Raw genomic sequence first — 23594 nt, 5'->3', positions numbered from 1 at the left:
TTAATTATGTCTAGTGTAGTTCGGCTCCTGAGCACAGATTCCAAGTGCCATCTAATGGCTGACATTCTGTAACCTCTCTGGACGTTGGATATTTTTAACAGTCTAAGAGATGTGGAATGGTTAACAGATTAACCTACATTTCTCAAAGGCAGTTTTCTGGATTTTTCAGTTTTAACTAAATTTTTAAAAATTTAAATTACATATTGCTTTTAATGATAGACAACTACCAGAATTGTCAAGGAACAGAAATAAAATCTCTCAAGTTTGAGAGAATCTGAATTCAATTGCTAATAGCAATGCTACTAAAATATTTTTAATCGAACTTATTGCTTACACCAAGTACAGTGATACATTTATATGCATTTTCATATTTTACAGTAATATTAATCCTTTGAGAATATGGAAGAGTAGAGTGAGAATTGGTTAAATTCACTCATCCCTAGGGTTTGAACTCATGACTGCTAGGTTTGAGTACTGCTTAAATATGACTGTACTAACATATATTAGCCATCAAAAATATCTTACTCCTATTCATGCTGGTGCTAAATAAGATGTATGTTCTTCTTTGTTTATCCTGGAATTATATATATTTTTATCTCCAATGGAAAATTGGAGAAATGGGCACTTATAATGAAACATAAGGCCTAAAATTATTAAAACCTCTTTGCCCTTGCTCTCCAGAAAAACAATGAATCAATTTGGATTAATTACAATATGCCTGCCTTGATACTTTCTGAAATTCCACTGGAAGAAGAGATCCCTCATCCCTTTCGGTCTTACACTGAAGCATACAATTGCCGTAAAGCTGTTTAAATAGTTGTACTGCTCTCCCATAGAAGTGGGTGCACTTCAGTCATGGAAGAACTAGTTCCAATATTATAAAGCAATTTGTGATCCCCTAAGGTTTTTGTACTACATAGATGTAAAATAGTATTTTTAGCTCCTACAATCATCACTTCACCATTCACACTTGAAGCAACTGAGGTTTCCACAAATCAGGCAGTGTGCAAATTCTGTCATAGTAAAACATTTATTCGTTAAAGTGATATAGATTATTCAAGATTCTACAGTCTTAAATCATGGATGGCAATGTAACATGGATTGATACAGAACTCGATGCCAATGTAGGCTTTTTTCTTTCCTTCTTTAAAAAAAAAAATACTTGTAGGTCAGAAGAAAAAAAATTTTGGTTTTAAAAGGGGATGAACCATGGTCTGATAGAGCCAGTTGTGCGGCATCAGAGACTTCTGCTTCAGCTCCTGTGGACAATTTCTTCTTGGACACCAGTTCAACAATTAGCCTTTGTGAATTGAAACATTTTTAAATTTTGTCTGGTAAAAATATCAGTGGCAAGTTTTTTCAGGAGAGAGAGAAGTGGTGCTCTTCAGATTAACTCCGGCCTCTGAAATGAAAGAAAAAGAAAAAGAAAAAAAAAAACAAAAGAAGAAGAAAGAAAACACACAGCTAATAAGATCACTGGGTTAGCAATCTAGAAGTTACTGAACTGTAAGCACCCAGGCAGGAGCTTATTGCTACAAAATACTAGATATATTTCTGGATACTATTTAGACATGCACATCAGCACTTAAAATGTTCCCTGGTAATTTCAAATTATTGAATATATTAAAAAATCTCATTTTAGAAAGGAATCTAAATGTTTTAAGACTAAATAGTTATGCAAGTCAGAGCCGAATTGAGGAATGGCATTTTTCCTTGCTTTTATTTTCACATTTATATTCTCAAATTAAGAGAAAAAAAAGTTACTTTATTCATTAATGCATGCTATTCAGGCTTTAACAAATATTCACACTGGCTTTTTAAATATGAACATTTTAGATCAAATTTGTTCATCGTATCTAAAACCTACATGATCTCTACTTTTTTAATATATTCTTTTGGAAGCTTTGTATCATATTAAGGTTTTATAAAATTTAATTATACATTTACTGATAGTGAAGACAATAAACTCATCTACATTAATTAGTTCTTCACCCACAGAGCAAATAAAATAAATGTGAAAACTGACAATAACTCACAAGCAAAGGCATTTCATAGTTAACATGATTTTGAAAGAAAATCATATAAAAAACAATTTTAAAATGTTTAAATAACAAACTGTGAAAATGTGTTTTCTCTAACATGGGTTCTCAGTACTCATGGCTTTCAAATATATGTATAAATTCTATACTTCGATAAGATGGAAAATAATTTTTGAGAAATATACAATTTCATAATATGAAATAGAAGTAATTTTTCTCCTTTCCATTCAAGAACAACTACATGTTTACAAGTTGAGGGTTACAAAATGCATGGAACAAATGAATGATGAAAAATAGCTTCTTAATTTCAAATATTCTGTATCAAAGTGTTGATATAGGACATATTTGGATAACTTTGTGTCGTAAAGGTAGGCAAAATACTACAGAGATATTTTACTTACGAAAATATTTCAAAATAGTTAATTGGAAAAAGTGAAGTTATTTTTGAGATAAACAATAATTTTTGAGAATTACTGAACAAAGAATTACTGGATGTTTGAAGATTGTTAATAGATAATAGATGAGTATCTGATTTTTAAAAAATAATTACTTGGAAACTACTGAAATATAGACATCACTAGCATACTTTACCTGGAATATTCATTCTAAGGAAAACATTACAAAAATCACTTTAAACTACGATGGGAAATAGCTAAATTCCTCGCTATTGGATTCACAGCACAGCTTATTCTGGTGAAATTGGTTATCAACAAGATTTTTATTTATTTTTGTGTATCCAGTAATATGTTCGCTTTGATAAAAAAAAGTGATTGTACTACACCAAATTTCATTTCAGGAAGTAGTAATATAGAAAAGACTAAATATACCTAGAAGAAAAATATAGTGGACAGTATAATTAGTTTGACTTTGGAAATAATAAATCCTTCCAGAATAACAAACTTTCTTTTAATACCAAGTTAATGATTCTATAAGCTGACATAGTTTAAAGAGTTTTTGGTTCAATTTCACATTACATAATAACATTAACAAACTGTGGGATTATGGTTTATAAAAAAGTTGTTATTTTGAAGATTAGGAAATAGCAATCGGTTTTGGGAACAATGGTGTGAATTTGTCTGCCCTGAATCTGCCATTATTGAAACGATGACGTAATATGAAGTTGAATAAAAATTTTATATGTAAGATTCAAAATAACACTTTTTACTTATCAATAAACAAGCATAATGATTCCATAAAGATCTAAATATGGAACACAAAATTACAAGAGCATCACAAAGAAAAAACAAGATAGACTATAATAACTATGCTAAAATGTTATAAGAACTAAAAATAATGAATTTGGGGTAGGTTCAGGATGTTTTGTCAACGGTCCTCATTTGACAGTGAAAGGGTACCGTGCAAAACACTGCACAATCTTATCAACAGTACTACAAATAACAGGAGAAATTAAAGCTACCTCAAGATTAGAGGAAGGAAAAAATACCCCGACATTGAATGGATTTGGGAAATTGTTATTGCTCTTACTCTGAATGTAATTAAGACCTATGAGAGATTTTTTATCTTATATAGTTAGGATATCTAAAAAGAAGGAAATGATTTCTAAAGGTCATTGCTGACACTAGGGTTCTATATATTTTTTTCTGATTTTCTGTAATGTTCAAATAAATATGTCAAAAAGTATGCTTTAATTATTATAAAAATAGTTAAATGTTTTCTACAATGTCTATTCTATTACCCTTATTATTTTTTTTTATTTACAATGTCTATTCTATGACTCTTTTTTTTTTTTTTTTAATTTACTTGAAGGTAATATCATAGGTGGAAGAAACCCTACGGAACCAAATATTTTATACTGGTCATTCTTGTTTGTACAAAAAACATTGGAAAGATATCTGAATCATATACACACATTTGTTTGCTGCTCAGCTCTTAGTTCATACGACTTCCAAACTGTGTTTTCCCATAGTTGTTTTAATATTGCTGTTTATTTCTAATCCACACTAACTTTTTATTCACTTATATATTAATAGTTTGTCTAAAAGAACTACTACTGTCACCTAGGAAACATTTTTTTTTAACATATTAAAAATGTGTTTTCAGTTTATTTGCTTATTTTATTGTCTATATACATAAGGAACATTTTGATCTCCATTTAAGGCAATGGGCAGTGTCCAAATGTTTGGAAAATATATTTTGCCACTGGGTGGAAAAAGACATGTATGTTACCATCCTACAGGGAATATAAACTTAAACTAAAATTGTATAATCCTCCTTATCCCACTACCATCTCCCCACCAAAAAAATAAGAAGCTGTGAGTACAAGGAACCTCTGCCAGCTCTCTACCTCACTTCATTCACAAGGTAAGGTACTGCTGATGGTGTGAAAAGCCATGAGAAGACTAGCACACAGGTCACAGTCTCTTCAAAGGGACATTACTGTTTGGTTGTGCTGACAGTTGTAGAAATGATAAGTCTGCTATTGCAGAAATCGTTTATCAAATAACAAGAAGAGTTGCACTGAAGTCATATGGTGACTTACATCTGATAACAGAAATGTAGCAAGAAATTGGCTAATGAGTAAATGATGTATTACCACTAAATTGTGTTAACATTCTTCTTTGCCTGTGGATTTATTTTTCTAGCTAATGCTCGTAGAAAGAAAACAAAATAGCCAAAGCACGGAAGGAAAGTTGCTATGACATTATGACATAATGTTTCAAAAAAGGAACTCAATAAAGAGCATACAATTTTAAAAATAGGTGACATATTCTACATATGCACATTCACTATGAAATCTAATACAAACACACATATGTACACATGAATTTACTACATACAGAAACGACAAATCACTGAAAGATCATGCACCAAATTATTAGTATTCGTATCTGGGTAGTGGGTTATGACAGATTTACATTTATTTTTTTATTTTAAGCTATATTTTCCAAAGTTCTCTAATACTAATTACTTTGGGACAAAGAAAATCGTTATTAGAAATCTTATGCACTTATCACATTGGCAAACCTTTTGCTACCTCAAGTAGCACACAAACTCCCAAGGAGATTACTTTTCTCTAAATTTGACTTCTAACACTGTGGTAAAATAAGGAAATAAACACAATAATATGTAACATGCCCTACAAAATATGAATACTTGGAGAATTGCTTTAATTGGTAATTGAAAGATGATCAGATTGATTCTCCTGCTTCCAAATCTTGATAGAACATTTAGAACCATTCTGGATCATGCTTCTGATAGGGGAAGCTTGACTTTTTAATTCCTAAGGATATTCTCTTTCAGAACAGCCAGGTGTCCAAAGTTACATGATAAATTAATGTTTTCAAATCAAAGACAGAGGGAGAGAGGGAGGGAAGAAAGGAAGAAGAAAGAAAGGGAGAGAGGGAGAGAAAGAAAGGGAAGGTGGTAGAGAACAAAGGCACCTTCATGCAGGTCAGTTCAATTCTATTAACACCAAGTACGTGCCCGACCCTGTGCTATTGATTGTTTCCAGTGAGCCATCTGTTTGTTTTTTTGCAGCATAGGAATGGGACCCTAAATTCAGTAAAGAAATGATGAAAAACATTTTGTTTGATTTGGGAATGGAATTCTTTAGGGGAAACCCAGAACGATGGTCCAAGTTATTGTTATCTTTTAAATAAGAAATGTTAAAAAAAAAAAAGACCCTTATTTTTACTATCAACAAATAAATCAGTGTCTTTTTCTAAGAACTTTTAAAAGCAGAATATTTTTTCTGTGCCAAATCTTAAGCAAATGGCTGATGCATCCACCTATTTGAACAGATTGCTAAAGTGTCATTCTGCTCTGGAAACACACTTTCTGATCCAATTAAAATGCAGGAATCAAATACTCATTTGAAACTTAAAAAAAAAAAAAAAGAAAGAAAAGAAAACCAAGAAGAGTAATTGGTTGCTGACAAAAGGAATACCATGAATATTTCATGTGTAGTCTTTTGCTCCATTTTATAGCGGCTTCATTCATTTCATATACATGAAACACTTCTGTTCATCCACTTTCGGTGAGGCCTAATATATTATCTCAGCTTCTATTAGGACGTGGAGCTCAAGGATAGGAGTGAATATATTCTTATCAAGCTACTGTCTTCACAGTAGCTTGGGAAATATTTGTAAAAATACACATGATATCATGTGTGACTACAAATGTGACTCCAAAGTCACACTAGTATTCCCTTTATTCTTACAATGTGAATCAGAAATATTTGGTTAACCAGAAATGTGTCTAAATTTAGGAACTGGAAATTCACTTAACCAAACTGAACTTCACCACTGAGCATTGAGTAAGTTTTAATGGAAAATTTCAACAAGTTACATAAACTAGCAAAATTAAAAATTCATTTATAAAAGAATATACCCACTTAAGTGCCGAAGCATGTGACAGGTAACAAGAATCTCACCTGTGTTTCCTGGACAGTCTGGTCAACATTAGTCAGCAAAGCATCTGGGAATAAAATTTTCAGTGTCATGAACAATTCATTTTTTATGAAACAGACCTTAAAATACTTCTCACTGAAACCTTGATAAGATTCATCTTAACAAAGAGTTATCTACACATTTTTTAAATAATAACTTACCAGTTCTTGGGTTAATTGCAATTGACTTTATAATACTTCATAGTTCTCTATGGTTATTTCCTGATACATAATACTCTAAATGCAGAATTTTTAAAAATAGTGTTCTAGTTACTAAAATGAGTAATTATCAATGTGGAATGCACTTTTCCTGCAAGAGTTCAATAAGAGAATCAGGCTTCTATTCATTTTCCTTACTCAAAGTTAACATTTCGACCACAGAGTTGCATATGATTAATATGGAAAGATACATCAAGGAAAAACAATCCAAAGCAGGAAATGTAGTTTTACCATATTCACCACGCAAAGTATAAAATAATAATTTACAATATAAACCATTATTCAATAACTCCCAAGATAATAATAGCATATTTTGCTGAATACCAGTTTATCCTTATATAAAACAGTAATGTTCTAAATGCAAACATTCTGCCTTCAAATGTTCATATGTATATTCCAATTGGCTATAAATGTTTAATATCATTAAATAACCCTGTACAGTACACATTCTATTTCCTCCCAAATGTCCTATTTTAAAGCAAATACTCTAGTCATTAAGAAGGGACACAATTATAAGAAAAAATTAGGTGTCTCAGGAAAATGTCATTCTAAGGGTTCACAGGTGAGTGTGATGAGAACAGTACAAAATACTTTTTTGATAAAACCTCCAGCATAAATATTCATATAAATTTACAATGACTTCTGGGGATTAGGTTTTACATGAAAGCAATAACAAGACATGTTTGCATTATATAGAAAAAAAATAATTAGGAAATTACATTATGGTAGAGCCCACATAGTGTATTCTATAAGTCCCTTCACGTTGATGGTAACTTTAGATCCTAAATTTTGACTTTGAAATAGCTGAAAAAATAAGAAGACAGTGGTACACTGATTATTGTTATATTGAGTATTTATGATATTTGATGAAATTGCAGATGCATTAATATTACCTTAAAGAGGTAATTTCATACTTTAATATACTCCCAGTTACAAACTGTTACTTTCTATGTCCCCCTTCAGATAACACCACGATTAGGATGACTCGATCCCAGTAATACGTTTACCATTCTTTATTCTGTACTGCTAAAAGAAGGATGGTTTCTGTTGCAAAAAATGAACAAACAACCCACCCCAAACCTGACAAAACTAATTGTATTTGTAATCTCAGCATGTATTTATCTAGCATGGGAGAGAAAGGACTGAGTAGTCTGAAAGACAGAGCTCTGAAACAATTATATTTAAAATTCCAGTCATTAATTTTGGTTATTTTCTCTTTCCTCTATGAAATTTTAAAAGTGATATATTTTTTATCCATAAATTTACCTCAACTAACACTGAACTCACAAACATTATAAAGTAAATTGTCATTATTATTATTATTAGTGTTTTATTACCAATGGAGGAAGATAAGAAAAATCCTTTTCCCATCCAATCCACCACTGGGCTGAAGTCCTTTCCCCAAAACACATTACACACACTCACACACAGAAGCATCCACATACGCTGTTGAAGTGGAAAGACTGGACTCTTCCTGAGACTCAAGGGAAGGCTGAGCAAGGAGAAGAGGGTACATAGTCTTCATTCTGTCTAAAATAAATGAACACTGCTTGCTTATCATTATAAAATGGAGTTGGAATTCTGCCACACTGAGAAGAAAATGGGCTCGTATCTGCAGTCTTCTTTGGAAGAAACACCCCATTTACCTTCACAATTCTTGTACAAGAAGATGCTTTATGTTTTTGAAATTTTTTAAACTACTGGCATTTTAATGATTGTTTTTAACTTTATTATTATGAATAAACAGAGGGGGAAATACTAAAATTTAGGAAGTAAAAGGCTATTGATGTGAACTTTGTGATAATTGTTTTATTAATTTTTTAGTTTTATAAATGAATATTAATTTCCTTACAGTAATACAGGCAAATAAAATAGTTAAAATTTAGTTTGGAAGTACTTTTTGAGTGCTTTAAGGCAAAGCAGAAAATACTTCATGAAAAAAAAAGAAGATTCCTGTGGACAATGGAAGACATATAATTTTTAAAAATTCTTTAAATTCTTGTGGAGAAAGTATATATCATTCAGGTAGTAAACATGTTATGTCTATAGGTGGCTTACAATAGTTCAAAAACTTACATTCTAAAACTTTTTTAGTGAACTATATCTGCAAAGTAGCTAAAATCAACTGTCTAAAAGCATAAAAAAGCTTACTGTGACCTCAACTTAACTAATACATTTAATGGTTAGAAAAAAAATGTAGAAAATGTGTTGTCCTCAGCAATGGTGTTATTGTATCTAATTTAAATTATTGTATTTAATGTACCTCTGTGCTAATCTATTTGTAAACTAAAAATAAATAATATTCATCAAACCAAACTTCGTTTCTTCTTAGGATTTTGAGCCTACTTCAGATGCTTTATTATTCCTTTATGGAACTTATCTATTACATACACTTTTCTTTAAAAAGACCTGCTTTAATAATAGTTTGACATTATCAAATTGGGGGACAATTATCCAAAACAAAAAGTAACACAGAAATACATATAATTTTAAAAAAAGTGTGCAGTAAATATCTATAAATATATTATTTGTCAATTTGTTAGTGAACAAACTGAAACCATAGTGTAAAATGTCTAAAAATTAAAGAAGAATAATTAAGAACAAGGAAGCAAAAACAATATATACAACCTATACACAGTCAGCAACAACAAACAGCAAAACCATATGCTTTGGATCACATATATGTAGTTGGTTAAATAAGGAATGTAAGAAATGACAGAAAGAAAAACAACAAGAGGGACAGAATTTCTTGCTTATAGTAATATAATATCTGGATCAAAAATCTCCATTGTGTTAATTAATCAAAATTCTTAATATTGAGCTTTCTTCCCTGGCTCCATTCACTTATTTATTCATCTATCCATTTGCTCATTCATTCATCTGAGTAACTACTGCATTTTGGATATTATACCAGGTACCTTTAATCACCCCCAACCTTCCCATAGATTTATCTTTCAGCCATTTCACACCGAAACTGCCCTGAGCAAAACATTTTTCATATACTTATCAACAACACCAAATAACATCTGACCCTCTTGATAGGCCAATTTTTGTTCACATATTTTGTTCAAATATAAACTTTTTGAAAGATAGGAACACAGGCCTTCTTAACACCTGTAGAACAAGTGTTCAAGCATTTGGTTAATTCACCCTAAAAAGAGTCTTGTAAAAGCAATAACAATTTAAATGGTTTCAATGGCTTTAGTCAAACAGAATAAAATTCACATGATTAGATATTATAAGAGTTCTAAATGTTTATGAGAAATAAAAGATATTTAATTAAAGTTTCATTAGAAACATAAGCAGGAAATTGATTTTAAAAAATCCAGACAACTGGAAAATAGAACATAAGTTAATCAGTAGCTTCGAGTAGACACACTAAGCTGCCGCCTGTTCTGTGTGATTTCAGCGCCCCCTTGACCACAATGTTCATTGTGCCAGAGATTCCTTGTTTGGGGATTCATTTCTTTAAGTCTTGAAATCTTTTATATATTCAGGATATTTTGATACTATGCAGGTAAAAACTAGGGAGGTGAAAAATAATACGCTTTTGTCAATCAGCACTTCATGAAGAATTAAGTAACTGGTGTTAATTAAAAATGTTTAGTTGGGATTACAGCATTATTACAGAAATAGTGTTGAAAATACACTTCACTTTGAGCAATGCTTTGATTTTACAAAATAATACCATACATGTGATCTCATTTATTCTTCACAAGAACTATATACCTGACCCAGGAAGGCTGATTATATTTTAGAAATGTGAAAGACAAACTTCAGAAAAAGAAGCAGGGCAGAGAAGACATTTAGGAAACACCTAAGGTAATGAAAGCCCATTAGACACATTTTTTCATGAGTTGCTCAGAAAGTAATCTCTAACTGCTTTCATCTAATCCACTTTTGAATGTCATCACGATAAATCATGTATAATATGTGCCTTGGTCAAGTTGAAATTAACTGAAAATTTTATAAATGCTTCCAACAAGAGGAAATTAAACCAACGACGGACATTCCTCACCTGTGTTTTAAATGGTATTTCAAGTAATCTGAAAGAGTTACTAAACTTTTACTGTGTGTTTAACTTAGTCCCAGGGAGTAATTTACGTAAAGTCCATATCTTATTATATTATGGCTAAAATTTTTTGTGCAACATTCCCACATGAACCTTATTCTCAAAAAAAAAAAACCAAAAAAGCAAAACAATAACAAAAAAACCCCAAAGTCCTGTTTACTGATCTTAATAAAACACCATTAAGTTAGTTACCATATAATATTGTAAAAAATTTCAGTGAGTAGATAGAACATTTCTCTATAGACCTTGATTTCAGTGACTGTCCAAGAATGTCATATTATCAAGGAGCAATATTACTGTCTGACTAAATTAAAAATCCTTTTTTAAATGACATATTCCCACTAAGCTGTATAATTTCTAATTAAATGTCATCGCAAGTTTTGGTTCAAATAATAAATACATTTACTTAGACAGAAACATTCAAATTCAGAATTACAGGGCAGAAGGCAAAAATGAAACTACTATCTGGTTAATGAGCAATGACTTTATATTGCTTATAAATGTAATAAGAACTCTATTAGAAGATTTTTATTTAACTTGGTGATAAAAATAAATATCCCTTTGATAAAGGCAGTTTTGCATTTTTGTTTCCCTATTTAACTTGCATTAAGAAAAATATAAAGCTCATTCATTCACCAAATGTGTACTGAATGAATGAAAACACCTTCATATGCCCAGGCAGATGCATATGACTTAAAACTGGCCTGTGACTTAAAACTGAATTGGCTTTTTTTGCCAAATGAAAAATCAATTGCATTTTCTTCTGCTTCCCACTGAAAAAGCTGTGTCATAGATGAGATATATCTTAGAACCATTAAGGCACCTGTACCAAGAATGTTGATTAGAAGGGTACTTATTTTAACACTGTCTGGGTATACTTGAGTATTTTATTTTAAACAACATGACAACACAGAGCTGTTCTCTAAAATATTTGCCTAAAAACAAACACCACTGTCATTGAAAGAATATGTACAATCTACTCATTGAAAAATACCAATCATCCATAGGTGGTACTTTGTAAGACTGGAGGAAATATCATTATTTATGCAAGACTTTTTTTTCATATGACAACTTTCATTTTGTGGTCTGCTATTGCAGAACCTGGTAGCTGGTCCTAGAATGGGGAAGGCACTGCTGTCATGCTTTTTCCCTAAACAATTTTATATATATGACCTTCATATATACATGGATATATGAAGTTACTTCATATATATCCATGTATATATGAAGTAACTATACCCTAGAGGGTTTATATGCCATGGCTCTGTTAGCCATGAATCAGAGAGATAAGACTGGGATTTCAAATTCCAATTTCCTATGTGAGTTCTCAAAATAATTTTTTCATTAAAAAGAAATAATAGGTTACACAGTGCTTTCCAATATCCACTCAGAATTTGAAAGAGTTGCTTTTCCACTATGCCCATCAGAACTGTTGGACTGAATTAACATCGCATTCATAGACATGCTTCTTTTAGAAAACAGTCCGCATGTGTTCGGTGAGTTAATATAATAATAGTATTCCTTTAATTCTCCATTCAGGGAGTACCTGTGCCTTGCTCTGGATCTCTCAGCAGGCAAAGTGAGAAACTTACTTGGCTTTGAATGTGCTCTTTTAGATGTGGGTCCCTCTGTGCCAGAATCAGGAGGTCGACTAGCTAACTGCAAGGCAGTTGAGTTATTTCTGTTAGTGTTTTGGGACTCAACATTTGTGACAGCTTCACTCTGTGGGTCGGTACTTGGCTTCGTGCCAGTCTTTCTTTTCTGCTTTTGGGACACAGAAGTGCTTGAAGTCCAGGTAGGAGGCAAAGCAGAGGTAGTGGTAGAGGAGTCCTGACTTAAACAAGTTTCTGAACATTGTATCACATTGTCATTGGCAACTTTAAAATACTGGGCATTCTCTTCGTGTCCCACAGCTTGTTTGGACATGGACTGGGGCAGCGTCACACTGCAGCCTTGTATTTGAGCCCCATTAGTTTGAGAGCAGACGTTGCTGACCTTGGTGACCTTGTGTTGCCCATTATTGTTACAAACCTTATACCGGATCATTAGAATGATGATGAAAACCAGCACAGAGGCTACAATGATTCCACCAATAATAATAATCATGGTGCCTCCCAAAAACTGGGACTGCATGAAATGGCACCGCACATAATCCTCTTCCGTAGTAAACTGGATGCAACCCACGACTCTTGTGGCTGTGAGGGAAGTAATGCCATCATCGTATATTGCCAAGACACACAAGTCATACATAGTTCCAGCAGCCAGGTTATTGACAAGAAAAGTTTTGCTCGTAGGAGGTATCATTCTGAGGGACAATGGAATTTGTGTTAATATTAAAAACAAAACAAAACAAATACACACACAGTCATTATGACTTTAGTTCTGTTTCATTTCAGTACTCATTAAGATAAGCACATTTATAACATATGAAATATGAGAAAATGATCTAATCTTATATTTACCCAGTTAAAATGGCTAAAAGTCATTGTTGGAGTCTGCATTATATTAACGGTGCCTGCACTATGTCTTGACAAGCTGACTAATTACATTGCTTGGCAAAGCAGAATTCCTAATAAAAGCCACTGCTAAAAAATTATTTATGACAAATTACTTTTGAAAGGTGTGACTGTGACATTATCTGACTACTAAACAAATCCATTTAGCACTTACAACACCTCTGTGACTAAAAGCCAATTTGAAGGAAGGGAAAACACTGACAATCACATTAGAAACCAGAATGGAAATGCAATTCAGAGTATTTATTTTTCAAATCAGTTATAAGCTACTATGGAATGGTACCCAGTAAATCTATCTTTAATAACTAAGATAATTACTAAGATTAAAGTACTTTATTTACAGATCTCAACCCTCTCTTATGTCTTCAACACTTGGTTCCCAGTATGTTCTTATCTATAAATGAGGTTGATGCGTAATATTATCCTAGAATCATGAACAGGGCAAAGCTGTTGACCAGAGCATAAATCCCTTATCCTCCCCATTGTGGGCTGATGAAATTACTTTCACAACATAGTTTGTAAAGTTTGATAAGAGTTTAAGACATCTCTGAATCCATTGTATCACTAAAGTCTTCTGTGGCTCCTATTCTCCACTACCTTTTTCTACTCAGTAGCAACCATATATGACTAAGATTTAATTTGGAAAAAAGGCTTGAAACTCTCTTTTTTCTCTGAAAGAGTTTTAGAAATTTCAAGACTTGGCAATGCTAATCTGTTATACAACCTAAACAATGTGTTCTAAATGTACCAAGAAACTTTTAGGCTAGAGTATGTATTGTGGCTGAGATCACTACCATTTAGTGAGTGCATAAGAAATGCCAGGCATTACTAAGCACTTTATATGCATTATGATTTCATTTTTACAATGACTTATGAGGTAGGCATTATCACCATTTTACACGTGACAAACATTAAGGTCAGGAATTCAAGCAATTTCCTCAGGGTCATAGAGAATTTACTTGTCATGGAAGGATTAAAATCTTGGAATTTGGAAAATAGAAACTGACCTATTTCACAGAGCTAATGTTTAAAGTATATAGAATGTCTAGGAGCTACAGGAAAGTAAGGGGTAGGGGTGGATGCTCATCTTTGACAATGGGTTAAATAATCCATAGCCTAAGTGAAAAGCTGAGTATGACAACAGCAAACTATTATATGCTAATATACACGCATCGTGGTCTACATCCCCATACATTTAGTGATGAGAGGGATATTAGAAACCATTTACTCTAATCTCTTCCTTTTAAAGATGAGAAAATTAAAACTCAGCCAAGTAGAACCTTGCCCAGCATCGGTCACATGGTTAGCTAGGTCAGTTTTGTTTTTTCCTACCAGCCCATGCTTATTTTTAAAAAAATTTTCTCTCATTTCCATACATGAGCAAAAATCAAATTATCTTCAAGAATTCATCTGGGTATATAAAAACTGATTTGATCTTATTTCAGGAAAGCTGAAAGGCAAAATATATATATATGTGTGTGTGTATATATATATATATATATATATATATATACACACACGTATACATATGTATATTTCAAAGCCATGATTTTACATCATTTCCTAGGAGTAACAATAGTCTATCATGAGTGAAATTATATGGAGAGGTAAAAATGTATATTTCCAACTGAAAATTGGACAAGATGTGACTATAAATCAATGAGGCTGAACTTTAGAAAAACATACCAGAAATTCTTTAGTCAGATGCAAATTCTCCACCAATATCCTTACGCAGAGATTACATATTTAACTCCACTGATACTTTCACTGCTCAAAATACTTATAAACTTTCTCTTTGGAACTGTCTTAAGAACCAGTGTATATGAGACAACACACACACACATAACTCAATCACTCAAAAAATCAGTCTCATTATTTTATAGTTACATCCTATTTTTGACCAAAAATGGCAACACCCATCTTGATCACCCACCTTATTCACAAGACTTGGCTCCAAATGGCTTTTGCTTGTTTCCAAAATTCAAATTCACCCTCAAAAGACGAAGATTTGCCACCACTGAGGATATTCAAAATAGTATGACGAAGGTTCTAAAGATAATTCCAAAAATGCTTTGAGCAATGGCAGCATTATTGGGATAAGAGTATAGCCTCCCAATGTGACTTCCTTGAAGGAAAGAACACTCATGTGGATGTGTAAGTTCTGGTATGTTTTTGAATTTTTAAGATAAATCAATCTTGTTCTCTGATAGTCACATCTCTTAGATGAGGGGAAAAAAGTAAGTAAGCATAATGTTAAATATAAATTTGAACTCTCTGAAAATAACAGCATTCAAAATATTTCTCCACATGTATTCACCTTTCACAAGCCTTACATTATATACTTTAAAAAGTGGAGTACTTTAATTACAACACAGAGTAGCACTGCTGATTGAAAAAAATCAGTAGTAGATTATCAAGCCCTACACTAAGATGCACAGCAAGTACAAAAATTTGCTTAATTTTTCTTACCTGTAAACAAGGGTGTCATCATAAGTACCATTGTACTGGATCTGAAACATACGTATTCCCGGGATATTTCTTTGAAAATTAAATTTAAGCAGTGCCGTAGATGATGTTGCTTCTGCCACCACAATTTTATCTTGACTGATTTTAGTATCACCATTACTACTGCTTGCATTAGAACCTGACTTAGTAGAAGTTGAGATATCTGAAGAACCAGGATCAGGCTCATGGATATGGTTCGTACTGTTTAGTAAGTGAGGGAGCTTAATTATATGAAGATCCACCATTTGTGTTGCTTCCCCAGCAGGATTGGAAGCAATGCAGGTAAAAGCACCTGTATCCTTAATAGTTGTTATAAGAATGTCAAGTGTTCCATTATCATACACCAGAGATCTTGTTGCATTTGAAATAAGCTTCCCTTCAGGAGAAATCCAGTGAATTGCAGGTTCGGGGTCTCCCCTGGCTTTGCACCTCAGGGTTGCCCTCTGACCCTCCAGGACTCTCATCTCATGTGTATGACGAGTAATGAGAGGAGGCTCACACAAAAACTCTTCCTCAGGAATTGACCAAAAATAGCGGCCAGTTAAAAGCGCTGGGGAAGCACAGGTCTCCAGGTCATCTTCTCTGGACAGACGCCTCAACCACAGCAATTCACAGTTGCAATGCAAAGGGTTTCCACCAAAACTTAATGCAAAAGTAGATGGGCTTATGATTCCTGAGGTTGCTAGGACCTGAGCTCGCTGAAAGAGAGGGTCAGGTGGTAGCTTCTGCAATTTATTTGATGTTACATCTAGCCGAGTCATCTTGTGCAAGTGGGAGAAAGTCCCCTTAGGAATGTTATCAATCATATTGTGATCCAAACTGAGGGTGTGCAAGCTGACCATCTTCTCAACAGCATCCCATGGTATTGTTTCTAAATTATTATAGGACAGATCCAGCTCCTCGAGGGCAAAGACATCATCAAATGCTGTAGAAGAAATTAAAGTCAGCTGATTGTTGTTCAGTATCAAATGATGGAGATTGGAAAGCCCACTGAACATATCATTTGTAATTTTAGTCAATCTGTTGCTATTCAAATGCAATGCCCTCAGATTCCGTAAGTCAGCAAAAGCATGAGGTGTAATAAAACTTATTGTATTCCTGGATAGAGTCAGGTCCACCAAGCTGGTCATATTGGCAAAATCTTTCCTTTTAATATTTGTAACAAAATTGTCTGCCAAACGCAGTTCCACAGTTCTTCTGTCAATGTTTGGTGGCACAAACAAAAGCCCTTTCTTGGCACAAAGGGTTGCAAGATTAGGAGACAAAATCTGACAGACACAACGCTTTGGACAGATCTGAGCTTTCACTGCTATGCCAATGAAAAACAGATAAAAAAGAAATTTTTCCATTGTAGATCAGTTTTAAGAGCCTGTAAGAGAAGACACAAAATATAGTGTTAGCACCCAATCATTTGAGTAAAGTTCATATTCCTACTAAAATAATCTTTTTTATGCAAATTAGAATACAGAAACAATTTATTCACTTGCTTATTTAACCAAATATAAAATAATAACTCTGTATTGTCTGTGTTGTAGACCCTAGGATAAAAAAAAAATACACCATTCATGACCTCATGAGATTTAAAATCAACTGGTGAAAACCAAGAAATCAACAGATTATTATAATTCTGTCAGTTAAGTGCTATTTTTGAAATATGCCCAGGGCACTCCCTGGGTTCACAAAAAAGAGACATTCAGCCCAGACTGGAGGGTGGGAGCTCAGGAAAATTTCTATTAAACCCCCAAAAGACATCTTGTAAATTCAAAAGCTTAGACATATTCAGAGATTTGCAAGTATTTCAATTTACTAGTTTGAGCAGAAACAGAAAGAGACAATATTTGTATTTGTTAGCCTTGTGGCAAGATACTTGAAAGTAATTAATTGTTAATTAAATTTTATTCATCTTTACAAACTATCTTGAAAATAGTACAACTTCCACATCCTAGCTGCAAATACAGGATCTTGTTCTCAAATATAAAAAAGGCTGAAAATTTACCACAAATGCTCTGAGCTCCTTAACTATTAGAATGTTTTATGTGATATAATGTGGATTTTTGAAGATAATTTATGGAAAGCAGTCATCAAAATACTTGACAGTGAGTCCAAGAAGATGTCATATTCCATTTTCCTTTTCTGAAAAAACTTAGTGCACTTATATTTCTTCAAATTTATTTTTTAAAAACTTGACAGTTTCATTTCTATCTTGATCTTAAGTATTTGCTCTTGAGAATAATCATCAAAAATAAAAATACTAATGCATACGTGATTAAAATTCTCAAAAAGTATGTGTAATTTTAAACACCAAGAGGGAAAACAGCTGCAGAAAATCACTTAAATGTTTAATTGACAAAAATATGAAATACATAATTATTCTAGAAATGATGTACCTAGTTTTCTAAATAAAACCTATTCTTATAGGTTTGATTTATTTTATGCCTATTTTATGTCATATTAAATGTGGTTGTAATGAATTAGAACTGTCATTCTCAGCAAATGAAATAGTCTTACTCTTCTGTTCATGACAGAATAACTAGTACTTAGCCTTTCTGTAATAAGCAAAATTTAAAAAAACAAACAAAAAAAAGAAACTGTACAAAAATATGTAAAATGTCTGTTTCAGACATTGGAGAAAAGGAAGCAGAGAACTGTGATCCTTGAAAAAGTGAATTTAAAAAAAATGAACCTTATCATTGAGCCCTAGAGACACTTTCCAAACCACAGCACAAGGAGAGAAAACAAGGCAAAGCATGAAGAGTCTTATTCAATTGAAGAGAACTGAGATCGGAGTGCAGAGTCTCAGGTGGCTTGACTTTATGGGGCAAAGTATCAGAAATGAGAGAGTTATCAAAAGAAAGAACGCCAGTAATCTCTGTACATAGAGACAGGACAATAGATACTAACTATACTGAAACACTGATGGGGAAAAAAGTGAACAAAAACTCAATGACTTGTGGAAAAATATTAAAAAGTCAAACATACATATAATTGGAGTATTAGAAGAAAGCTGTAATGTAGAAATATATCTGAAGAAATAAAGGTAACTTTTTTTTTTCAAATTTTGATTAAAAAAACCCAAAAAAATCCAAGCTCAAAACAAGAAAAACCCACAAAGACACATCACAATCAAATTGCAGATAACCAAAGAAAGAGGAAAAATAATCTTAAGGGCAGTCCCCAAAATAGGACACATTACAAGAAGATACAGTGAACAAAATAAAAATAAAAACAACGTCTGACTCCTCACTGACTTCTCTTTGGAAATAAAGCAAGATGGAAGACAATGAGAAATCTCTTTAAAGAGCTGCCAGAAAAAGAAAGGCCTGCCAAACTGGGTGGGGATTTATATATTCATAAATGATGAAAGTAAAATAAAAACGTTTTGAGAGAAACAAACTGAAATTTTCATTACCAGAAGAACTTGAATATTTATAGATGCATAAAAAGCAACAGAAATGGTATATCTGTGGGTAGGTATAAAATATTTCATTGTGTTTTAGTATGTTTATAAATAGTACTCTGGTGTGGATATAAACAGTTACAAAAAACATTCACACCCTAACAATTAAATATTCTGGATAAGCTACAAATTATATATTTTTAAAAATAACAACATCATAATGCTGAAAATACAAATAAACTTAATGGAACTATATTCCAGATATGACAGTCCTTGATGAAAGGGAGGATATACAGAGGTGTCCCCCTTCTTCCCCCATCAACAGAAAAGTAAATAGAAGAATCCATCTGGCATAAATTGGGGTGAGGAGAAACCAGCCTAACTTTTAACACACTTTTTAAAAAATACCTTATTGTTTTAGAGCAGTATTAGGTTTACAACAAAATTGAGAGGAAGGTACAGAGATTTCCCATATACCAACTGCTCCCACACATGCAGAGACTCCTCTATTATCTACATCCTTTACCAAAGTGGTACATTTGTTACAGCGGATGAATCTACTTCGGCACATCATAATCACCTAAAGTTCATAGCTTACATTAGGGTTCACTCTTGGTATTATACATTCTCTGGGTTTGGATAAATATATAATGACATATATTCACCATTTTGGAATCATACAGAGTATTTTCACTGCCCTAAAAATCCTCTGTGCTCTGCCTATTCATCTCTCCCCAGCCCTTCCCTGGCAATCACTGATCTTTTTACTGTCTCCATAGTTCTGTTTTTTCAAGAATGTCATAGAGCTGGAATCATACAGTATGTAGCTTTTTCAGATTGACTTCTTCCATTTAATATGTTTTTAAGGTTCCTCCATGTCTTTTCAAGGCTTTGTAGCTCATTTCTTTTTAGCACAGAATAATATTCCATTGTCTGGATATACCACAGTTTATCTACTCACCTACTGAAGGACATCTTGGTTGCTCCCAAGGTTTGGCAATTATGAATAAAGCTGCAATACACATCCATGTACAGGCTTTTGTGTGGACATGTATTTTTTACTCCTTTGGGTAAATACCAAGGAATGCAATTGCTGGATTGTATGGTAAGAACATGTTTAGTTTTCTAAAAAACCATCAGAGTGGCTATACCAGGAATGTGTGAGAGTTCCTGTTGTATCACTTCTTCTTCAGCACTTGGTGTCAGTGTTACAGATTTTGGTCATTCTAATAGATGTGTAGTAGCATTTCACTGTTTCAATTTGCATTTCCCCAGTGACATATGATGTGGGATATCTCTTCATATTTTATTTGCCATCTGTATATCTTTTCTTTGGTGAGGTGTCTGTGAAGGTCTTTGACCCATTTTTAATCATTTTTTTAATTATTGAGTTTTAAGAGTTCTTTGTATATTTTGGATAACAGTCCTTTACCAGATTTGTCTTTTGCAAATCTGTTGTATGCAAAAAAGCACCACCATACCCGAGGTCATCTAGGTTTTCTCTTATGTCATCTTCTAGGAATTTTACAGTATTGTATTATTGTGATTCAGTTCACCACAGCTTCAAATGCTTTGAGAGCATGGTTGGGAGTTTCCTATTCAGTAAGACATGAATCTTAGCACTAGAGTGGTTTTGGAGCTTTGTAACTCTGTTTCCAGCTTTTTTTGGTGGCCAAGGAGATCTCCTTGATCTTTAATTTCACCTTTGGATTTCTTTGCTTTGCGCTGTAACTGAGCTATCCTACAAGCTTTTCTCATCTCTTCAGTGCCATGCCAGGCATTCCGTGGTTGAAAGTCAGAAATACCTCTATAGGAGGAAAGGGACTGAACTATCCTTTCTCTCTCTTCCCTCTCCTTCTCCCTTCCCCCCTCCTCTCTCTCGTAGCTAAAACCCCTGAGTGACTTTTCCTTTCTGTTCTTCTGCTTCTTTTTCATTCTTCCAAACCTGAAAGTCTACATTGCCTGGAGGATTCATTTCAATTTTCCTTTCCTTCCTTAATTTACCTCAATTTTTTCCTTATCTGAAAATGCAAAGTACCTAGGGAAATTGTCTTATAAAAATAGAGGGCAGAATGGTGGTTACCAGGGGCTGAGGGGTGGAGGAAGTGGGGAGATGTTGTTTGAGGGTACAAACCTTCAACTAGTAGATAAATAAGTATGCACAATGTAGTGATTACAGACAACCATACTGTACTATAAACAACAAAGTTGCTAAGAGAGTAGATCTTAATTATTCCCATTGCAAAAAAGAAATGAGAAGTACATGACACGATAGGGGTGTTAGCTAACGCTACAGTGACAATCATATTGCTATATATAAATGTATCAAGTCAACACATTTTTACACCTTAAACTTACACAGTGGTATATGACAATTATATCTCAATTAAAAAATATTTTGAAGTCCTAGCCTCAAATACTCATGAATGTGAGCCTATTTGATAGGTTTTTTGCAGATTATCAAGTTAAAGTGAGGTGATTCATGTAGACCCTAACCCAATATGATTGTGTCCCTATAAACAGAGAAAATTTGGACACAAAGACAGACATTCACAGAGGGAAGACAATGTGAAGCACAGTAAGAACATCATCTACAATCCAAAGAACTCCGAAGGCTGCTAGAATCTAAGAGAAAGGAATAGAACAGATTTTCCCTTACAGACTTTAAAAGGAACCAAGCATGACAGACACCTTGATTTCAGACTTCTAGCTTCCACAATTGTGGGACAGTAAATTTCTGTTAAAGCTACCCTGTTTATGATACTTTGTTATGGCAGCCCTAGCAAACTAATACAACTCTCAAAACCATTTCCTGTAACAGAAGAATTTTGGATATAAAACAATACATATTGTAAACTTCCAAGCACACCTGACCCTTAAAACAACACAGAGGTTAAGGGCACCGACCCTTTGCATAGTCAAAAATTTGTGTATAACTTATACTTGGACTTCTGTATCTGCAGTTCCTCTACATCTGTGGTTCTGCATCCTCGGATTCAACCAACTGTGAACCGTGTAGTACTGTAGCATGTATTTATTGGAAAAAAATCTGTATATAAGTGGATCCTCACAGTTCAAACCCTTGTTGTTCAAGGGTCAATTGTATACGTGTATTTAGAACAGGCAAAGCTAATGCATAGTGATAGAAATCAAATCTATTGATTGTGGTTGCCTGGTTGGAGGACGGTAGGTTGACTGGGGAAGAGTATAAAAAGATTGGGGCGGGAGGGTCATGGAAATATTCTATATCTTATTTGTAATAGTAGTATACATTCATCAGAATTCATTGGCTATACACTTAAAATTCATGCATTTTATTTATGGCAAGTTTTCCTCAACAGAGTTGGTTAAGCTTAAAAGAGGAAATATGGGTTTTCTATTATGTTTCCAAACATTGGTTTCAAAGGAAGAAGAATTTATAAAATGACAAGTTATTGGTAGTTAATCAGAACTTAGTCATAAATATTTTAGAAATACATATTTTCTTAGCTCTGTCATATATCTTCAAAGATGTGTTTCCGTTCCAACCCAAATTATGCACCCTATTTCATAATCTTATTTACTCCCTCAGGTAACATACACACTGCCTGATGTAATATCATCTCACTGCTGAGAGGGTGATTTACTAAGTAGCAATAAGTTTAGAATAAAATGTGTACCACTTTCTTAACTCTGTGTTTATTTTTTAAGTGAGACCTGTAGGTAATCACAGAATCATATGAATTGTGATCAATGAGCATTCCCACTTTATCTTAGGACAAGGTGGAAATTTCAAAGTTTGTAAAAAATAGGAGATAGGAATCACATAAAGAAGCAGAGTTTCACTTCCTACAAGTTCAAAAACTAATCCTTGACATATTTTTTAGATTAATATAATACCACTTGAAGAAAATCAATGTGACTGGAAGAGCAGAGTAGTTGTCAGTTTTGCTGGAATTCATAATTTAAACATTTATAAAGACCACTGGATGGACCTAGAGACTGTCATACAGATTGAAATAAGTCAGAAAGAGAAAAACAAATATCGTATATTAATGCATATATGTGGAATCTAGAAAAATGGTACAGATGAACCAGTTTGCAAGGCAGAAATAGAGACACAGATGTAGAGAACTAACATATGGACACCAAGGGGGGAAAGTGGGGGATGGGATGATTGGGAAATTGGGATTGACATATATACACTAATATGTATAAAACAGATAACTAATAAGAACCTGTTGTATAAAAAAATAAATTAAATTAAATTAAAAAAACATAAACACCATCAAACACAGTAGCTGTAACTCAGTAAATAGGCATACAGTTGCAGCTCTTTAGATAATATTTACACACCTCTATATTATATGTTCTCTCAATCTAGTTCCTCTCAGACACAAAGTGGCACATTTACAAACAAAGAAGTGTCTATCACACACGAACTGGAAAATCATTTTCC

At 33.2% G+C, this 23594-nt stretch overlaps 1 protein-coding gene across 1 annotated transcript; it reads right to left on the bottom strand.

The window, feature by feature from the left end:
• Positions 1 to 1330: 1330 nt before the first annotated feature.
• LRFN5 (leucine rich repeat and fibronectin type III domain containing 5) lies at positions 1331 to 17108 on the bottom strand. The gene is made up of 4 exons (XM_061182483.1): positions 15724 to 17108; positions 12331 to 13043; positions 6433 to 6476; positions 1331 to 1402 (listed from the first exon to the last, which is right to left on the bottom strand). Exons 1-4 carry the CDS (start codon positions 17106 to 17108, stop codon positions 1385 to 1387), a joined length of 2160 nt encoding a protein of 719 aa, XP_061038466.1. The 3' UTR covers positions 1331 to 1384.
• Positions 17109 to 23594: the final 6486 nt, after the last annotated feature.

The sequence above is a fragment of the Eubalaena glacialis genome, chromosome 2 (genome assembly GCF_028564815.1).
Source record: "Eubalaena glacialis isolate mEubGla1 chromosome 2, mEubGla1.1.hap2.+ XY, whole genome shotgun sequence".
Classification (NCBI taxonomy): domain Eukaryota; kingdom Metazoa; phylum Chordata; class Mammalia; order Artiodactyla; family Balaenidae; genus Eubalaena; species Eubalaena glacialis.
This window is presented reverse-complemented; position numbering and strand designations above follow the sequence as displayed.